Source organism: Rhinoderma darwinii, chromosome 9 (genome assembly GCF_050947455.1).
Source record: "Rhinoderma darwinii isolate aRhiDar2 chromosome 9, aRhiDar2.hap1, whole genome shotgun sequence".
Lineage (NCBI taxonomy): Eukaryota > Metazoa > Chordata > Amphibia > Anura > Rhinodermatidae > Rhinoderma > Rhinoderma darwinii.
The window spans coordinates 62,117,772-62,125,576 of record NC_134695.1 but is presented as its reverse complement, the minus strand read 5'-3'; the positions used below and the strand labels follow the sequence as shown (position 1 = coordinate 62,125,576).

The 7,805-nt window shown below is 45.2% G+C and overlaps 1 protein-coding gene across 3 annotated transcripts; it reads left to right on the top strand.

The window, feature by feature from the left end:
* The first annotated feature begins 294 nt into the window (after nucleotides 1-294).
* On the top strand, nucleotides 295-7,422 carry SLC35C1 (solute carrier family 35 member C1). Of its 3 annotated transcripts, none has more exons than XM_075837024.1 (3): nucleotides 295-400; nucleotides 3,890-4,404; nucleotides 6,044-7,422. In XM_075837024.1, the coding sequence occupies exons 2-3, from the start codon at nucleotides 3,918-3,920 to the stop codon at nucleotides 6,607-6,609; spliced, it is 1,053 nt and encodes a 350-aa protein (XP_075693139.1). In that variant the 5' UTR covers nucleotides 295-400; nucleotides 3,890-3,917; the 3' UTR covers nucleotides 6,610-7,422. The 3 variants fall into 3 exon arrangements, with proteins under 3 accessions (XP_075693139.1, XP_075693138.1, XP_075693137.1); XM_075837023.1 differs by lacking the exon at nucleotides 295-400 and adding an exon at nucleotides 3,645-3,783; XM_075837022.1 differs by lacking the exon at nucleotides 295-400 and having other exon boundaries at nucleotides 3,791-4,404.
* Nucleotides 7,423-7,805: the final 383 nt, after the last annotated feature.

Here is a 7,805-nt window from a genome sequence, read left to right as displayed (position 1 = left end):
GCATGTCTATCGATCCTGTGATTTCCACAATTCCAAAACTTTTACTTCTTGGCGTTGCGATTTCAATGTTGATCCTGTGTAGACAGACAGACACAGACAGACAGATAGATAGATAATACATGATGATAGATAGATAGATAGATAATACATGATAGATAATACATGATAGATGAGTGTGTAGAGGATCTGGGTGTGTTGTGCGGCTATTGTTAGTACTGTTAATGTGTCACCAGATTAACCTGTTCACCAGCCCGAATGTTGTGTGACAAGGAACAAGCCGGCAGACTCGACAAGGAGGGCGTGACTTTACTTTCTGCTCCTGTTCCTGGAGTGACGTTGCAGTGTGCTGGCAATCACTTCTGGTGGGTACACCTGGTGCAAACTTACCATCATATTACAGGTACGTAAGGGCGCAGAGTGATAGGGCAACTTTCTCTGGCACTAAATCATTTGGGCAGGTAAATATGAGTAAATGTGCTTAAATATGTATCCAAAAACATAGGACTTAATACTCTACGGTGCTTTTTAGTGCTGTTAGAGGGAACAGGCTGAGACGGGCTATTGGGCAGTGCCCCAGAATCTGCCAGCGGAGTGGACACACTCGCCTCATGTCAAGTACAGTATCTGAGGCTGTCAGTGGAGTTCATTACTTTGATACTCAGGAGGTCGTGTCATAACGCCACAGGGTATGCAGGTGATATATCACTAGTGCCAGCTCGGGTACCGTTGGCACTCTCAGTCCACTCCTAGCTGTTGCACTGATAAATAAAGTTACAGTACCTACTCTAAGACAGAGGAAAGCAGGTGCTGGTTGCCCAGCAGGCAGGGCATGCTGGGGCTTGTAGTCCAGGACGGGTGCTAGATGTTGCCAATTTCTGGATGGTGTCCCGTCTATTTGTAAAGTACAAGGATTACAAGGGCTTGTCTGTAAAACATTGAAGGTACTGCCAAAACTCAAGCAAGTGGACCCAAGCGGGTATGTGGGTGACCTATAAAGTACAGAGACATATCTCTGAGTGGCATGTCCGGGTGAAGGGTTGGCACTTAACGACAACACGTCCCAGCTCTGCCCAAAGCCTCCAGTTTGGACCAGTTGACATATAAATACATACAAGGAATTATCACAAGGGTCGAACACTGCAAAAAAATGGGGGTCCAGGGGCTGAAATTGGAATGAGGTGACACTAACATCCTGATTCTGCCTCTGGGAATCAAGTGTGGGGCTTACAGGAGGTGGCATAAGAACAAGCTCCCCTCCTCCCCATGCCGACCTAGGATTGGTAACAGAATTGGAATAGGGTGTATATTATAAAAGTTGCACCCCATTCCGACTCTTGACCTCTTTAAAGGTAATCTCCAGTGAAACCAGTTTTCCATGTGAATCGTTACCTGAATTCATGATGCAATTTCTCCTGGCTTTCTGCATAATAGTATATCTGCTGGAGTTTGACTAAGCCTTCGCATAGTAACAGTGTACAGATTTATGGGGTGACAACTGAAGATTTCCGTCATTCTCCGGGCAACTTGCTGCCCCATGTACGAATTTTGCCGCATAATCATCCATCTCCTTCTCTGCCGACGAACCCTTCCCCCAATGTCGAAGCTAGGTGCCAGGTAATGATCCTGCTCCCTGATGTGGGAGATTAGTGGGATTGCTGCAAGTAATATGGCTGCTGACGGCTTGGTTACCAGATCTAGACAACCAGGTTAGATTTGGTCAGGAAAAATACAGCAGCATTATGAGGATAAAATGTCGAGTTGCTGGAGTTTTTCTTTAATATAATGTTATATGGGAAGATATTTGCGACAAAAGGAATTATTTTCCATTTGGACAAACGTTTCCACTGTTGGAGTATACTTAGATTAGTAGTGTAAAATGGCAAAAATCACTGCCAAAAAAAAAAAAGCAACATTAATTACTCATGTTAATACCCCCTTGTACATATCAATCACGTGCATTCATATAATCAGCAAAAAGAAAACTTTCTCTGACCAGTGGCACAAGTTTCAATCGTTTAGAATTGCACATTGTAGTACCCTAGATAAGTCACACCAACGCCTAACATTGGCCCTCCTCTCACACCCTGATGGTGGCAGCAGTATAGGCTGGCACTATTAATGATGCATCCTCTGGCTGGCACTGTTCATAGGGGCTGATTTCTGTCCGGCAGTTATTGTGGCACTCTCTGTCTTGCATTGTTTATGGGGGCACTCTGGCTGGCAATGTAAATGGTAGAACTATTAGACTGACACTGTTTATAAGGGCACTCTGACTGGCACTATTTATGGATGCACTCTCTGTCTGGCACTGTAAATGGTAGCACTATTAGGCTGGCACTGTTTATGGGGCACTCTGTCAGGAACTGTTACTATGGTAGCACTTTTAGGCTCATACTGTTACCTTGGTAGCACTAATAGGCTGGCACTGTTACTATGGTAGCACTATTAGGCTGGCACTGTTACTATGGTAGCACTATTAGGCTGGCACTGTTACTTTGGTAGCACTATTTAAGCGGACACTGTTACTATAGTAGCACTATTAGGCTGGCACTGTTACTATGGTAGCACTATTAGGCTGGCACTGTTACTATGGTAGCACTATTAGGCTGGCACTGTTACTATGGTAGCACTATTAGGCTGGCACTGTTACTATGGTAGCACTATTAGGCTGGCACTGTTACTATGGTAGCACTATTAGGCTGGCACTGTTACTATGGTAGCACTATTAGGCTGGCACTGTTACTATGGTAGCACTATTAGGCTGGCACTGTTACTATCGTAGCACTATTAGGCTGGCACTGTTACTATCGTAGCACTATTAGGCTGGCACTGTTATATGGTAGCACTATTAGGCTGGCACTGTTACTATGGTAGCACTATTAGGCTGGCACTGTTACTATGGTAGCACTATTAGGCTGGCACTATTACTATGGTAGCACTATTAGGCTGGCACTGTTACTATCGTAGCACTATTAGGCTGGCACTCTTACTGTGGTAGCACTATTAAGCTGGCACTGTTACTATCGTAGCACTATTAGGCTGGCACTGTTACTGTGATAGCACTATTAAGCTGACACTGTTACTATCGTAGCACTATTAGGCTGGCACTTACTATGGTAGCACTATTAGGCTGGCACTTACTATGGTAGCACTATTAGGCTGGCACTGTTATATGGTAGCACTATTAGGCTGGCACTGTTACTATGGTAGCACTATTAGGCTGGCACTGTTATATGGTAGCACTATTAGGCTGGCACTGTTATATGGTAGCACTATTAGGCTGGCACTGTTCCTATGGTAGCACTATTAGGCTGGCACTGTTATATGGTAGAACTATTAGGCTGGCACTGTTATATTGTAGCACTATTAGGCAAGCACTGTTTATAGGGGGTATCTTTGGGTGCCCTTGTGGGGGCGTGCACAGTACTTGAGGGCGGGGATTCTTGATAAAGGATAATACTCAAAATGTGGCAGCTTTGCCGACTGTGCAAAAGACAAACCCATCCCTCTGCCTGATCCATGATGTATGCACGGCTGCTCTCGACATCTAACAGGAAAGATGATATAGTAACATACAGTATATAGCCCTATAAAACATCAATACTTCCAACTAAATGGCGGCTTCATTCACTGCTGGCGACAGTAACGCTAGAAGTGACGTCATTAGAAGGCGTCAACCCCCGGAAAGATAAGTAGTGAGAGCTGTCGTCATTAGAAACGAGGCGGGCAGTGCTACAGCCTATTGTGGGAGAAGCTGTACGGCGCCCCCTTGTGGCGGGAGTGGTAAGGGACTTTTATATTGCTGGCGTGCTTAGATCTGTGCCGGTTGTTGTTTTGCCTCTTTCTCATGTCCTGCTGCCCTGACCTTGGCTTTGTTCATCATGCACAGGGTTCTGAAACGCTCCGGCATCCTGAGGATGGCGCTGTCTGGAGATGGGGACCTGGAGAAGGGGGATAGGGAGCCCTTCCTGGTGAGGGCTATGAAGATCGCCCTGGTGGTCATTCTCTACTGGTTCATCTCTATCACCATGGTGTTCCTGAACAAGTACCTGCTGGACAGCCCATCCCTGAAGCTGGACGCCCCGCTCTTCGTCACCTTCTACCAGTGCCTGGTGACCGCCCTCCTGTGTAAAGCCCTCAGTCTGCTCGCCTTGGTCTTCCCAGCAGATTTGATGGAGTTCCCTTCTGTCCGCTTTGACCTTAAAGTCCTGCGGAGCGTCCTGCCCCTTTCCTTGGTCTTCATCGGCATGATCACGTTTAACAACCTGTGCCTCAAGTTCCTTGGCGTGGCCTTCTACACGGTGGGCAGGTGCCTTAGTACCGTCTTCAATGTCATCCTTTCCTACATCTTGCTGAAACAAACCACGTCTTGGCACGCGTTGATGGCCTGTGGGGTCATCTTAGGTAAGACTCGCCCCTATCTTCCCATAGGAAAAATTCTCCCTCCAAAAAATAATTATTTGCGTTGCCCTTAAAGGGGTTTTCCAGTTTTGCCAAATTACGCTCAATAATTGTATAATAAAAAGCTCAAACTTTGTAACACACTTTTTGTTTTAAATTCCACCGTTTTCAAGATCTCTGCAAGCTGTCAGTGATTGGAAGCATTCTTCCAAAAACCCGAAGGGGCCTTGAATGTCTCCATAGAGATAAATGGGTACGTTGGAAATGGCCACATCAACAGGGATTTGAGGGACCCTTGATCTCTGCAAAAGTTTTAAGTGACGGGACAACTGTTAGGACTTGTTCACACAACGGAATTGTTGCAGAACATTTCTGCAGCAATTCCGTTGAAAGTCAAAGTCTAAACACATCAACAGCACAAATGTCCCTCCTGTCCTGATCGTTTGCTACATTGTATCGGTGCAGGCAAAATGTATTAATAAATCCAGACTGTCTAACTTTCAGAGGCTTACAAAGACTGGATACAATTGTTGCAAACCCTCAGCGCTATAAAGTATTCAGAACCGCTCACAAGCCGCTCTGCTAAAACGGCATTTATTTACACAGGGCTTTTGTTTCTGTATTAAATAACACTATTCCAAGACGCAGCGCCGCTCAAACCTGCAACTGTGGCAAAACCACATCAAAAGCCGCACCATCCTGCGTGAGCGTAAACGTATGTCTGTACAGGTTTTCAGTCTCTGAAATGTTTCCATTCACTGACCGCATGCAGAGATCTTGAAAAATGGTTTAAAAATAAATAAAAGTATGTTAAACGGTTGCGTAACCGTTTATTATACTAGAATTAAAGGGGTTGTCCAGTATTACAAAAACATGGCTGCTTTCTTCCAAAAAACGGTGCCCTACCTGTCCGCTCTGTTGAAGTGAATGGAGCGGAGCTGCAATACCACACATAACCCATGGACAGGTGAGGCGCTGGTTTTCTCCGACAACCAGTAAGTGCTGACGTTGTTGTTGGTTAAAAAAACAAACATTTTCCTCCCGTATTTTAGTATGAGCTCCCCGCATGTTTCTGGGAAAATAAGGTAACCACCCATATGGGCCCCATTACAGCTTCCACAGGGGTTGTTACCCAGCTGTCCCAGACTCCTGGTTATGCACTGATATATCCCGGATTACTGTATGCTGCTTCATCTTCAAATTTTGGTATTCAGTACATTAGAAAAGCTGGGTGACATAACTAGCGAGAGCTGTAATTGAGATCCACATTAGTTGTCACCCAGTTTTCCCTGGAAAAGGGGGCAGTAAGAATTTTTCACAACTTGTAAGAATTCTATAAGGATATTTTTGTTTTCTCAAGACCGATTTGCCATTCAGGAATCAAGAAAAGTTGGGCTACAAAAAATCTTATCATTTGCCTGAATTTCCAATTTGCTTAATTTGGTGGTGATAAAGGGGTGGTGTATAAGTCAGCACATAGTGGGGAAGGTTTGACATTCAGGAATCTAGGAATGCTGGGTTAATCAGTATGGCCTTCTTTGGAGCCCCTGTAGGGGTGGTCACCCAGCTTTTTCAGACTCCGAATATCAGGAAATTTGCTCTTGATTTTATTTCTAATTTGATATCTTTGTGTTCTCCACAGGTGGCTTCTGGCTGGGCATAGAACAAGAGGGCGCAGGGGGCACCTTGTCTTGGGCTGGCATATTCTTTGGTGTCCTGGCCAGTTTGTGTGTGTCGCTGAATGCCATATACACCAAAAAGGTCCTTCCTGCTGTGGACGGCAGCATCTGGCGCCTGACGTTCTACAACAATGTCAACGCCTGCTTCCTCTTCTTACCCCTCCTGCTCGTATTTGGGGAGCTGGGTACCCTCTATTCCTTTGACAAACTTTACTCCTCGTACTTCTGGGGCATGATGACTCTAGGGGGCATTTTTGGCTTTGGTATAGGGTATGTAACGGGACTGCAAATTAAATTCACTAGTCCTCTCACCCACAATATCTCTGGCACTGCCAAGGCCTGTGCCCAAACTGTACTGGCTGTGTCCTACTACCAAGAAGGGAAAAGTTTCTTGTGGTGGACAAGCAATGCGATGGTGCTCGGGGGCTCCTTCTTCTATACTTGGGTGAAAGGTCTGGAAATGAAGAAGACGCAAGATCAGAATGTGCAAACGATCAGTACTGAGGAGAAAAGCTCTTCAGGGGCGTAATGCCCATTCATGGGGACAATGCACAAGGATGCCAAGTGTGTATGGGCCATGCCAGTTTATCTTTACCTTGACTCCTCACCTATTGAAATGTGATAGGACAGACCTGTTGCCCCGATCTGGATTTTTGGATGTGACCTCCGCATATGGAATTATATTTCTAGACCCCCAGGGCTGTATCGGGTTTTTGATAAACTAGAGATGACCACTTAAAAAACCAAAAACTTTAAAGTGTAACTAAACGTTTTGTTTTTTTTAAAAACTTTTGACACGTCAGCAAGTTTTGATTGGTGGGGTCCGAGCACAGAGACCCCCCACCGATCGCTAAAACAGAGTGGCAGAAGCGCTTGGATGAGCGGTGTATGGGATTCATAGACTTTCTTTTGAGTCCGTACACCACTCCGAGAAATGCCAATCAGAAGCAAAGTGGCACAGAACGCACACGAGCACATCTGCCGCATTGTATTAGTGATCCTTGGGGGTCTCGCTGCTCGGACCCCCACCGATCAGAACTTCTGACGTCAAAAGTTGCCCTTTAAAGTAATTTTAAAAAAATAATATAAAAATCGTCCCTTTCTTGGTTATGTTTTTATAGGGAAAGTGGGTTACAACCAATTTGGCCATACTTAAACTCCCACGGTTGTAATCCAGCTTTCCTAGAGTCCTGAATGGCAAATCTGACTAGTTGAGCAATGATTTGCTGTTCAGGAGTCCTGGAAAAGCTGTGTTATAGCTAATATGGATGTTAACGGCTCTGCGACACTGCAGGGGAGTGTTGTATTACAATGCGCCCAGGTAAATAAATGATCAATGTGATATCTGGTTTTGTCAAGTCCTTCAAAGAGAGAACTGCCCTCTGCCGAAGCTCTTTTCTGGCTAATAGACGGGTGTCCTGAGCGGGTGACATCCCCCTTCCCCTGTGATATGATGTCGACAACCCCTATTCACTTTCAGATTTGTAATTCAGTACTCTAGGGAACGGTGACCATTCCAGTGAGTGTTGTCATTGGATCATAATGGTAGTCCCCCAGCTTTCCTAGAAATGACCTAAGAAAATGTTATACAACTTGACAAACCATTCTACAGGTTATTTTTAATCTAACATTTAAATCATTTTCTACCAATCTGGGCAGATTGACCCATGCCAGCTTCTTAGGGGCTGTAACCCAGATTTTCTGCTCCGCTATGCGTGACATGAG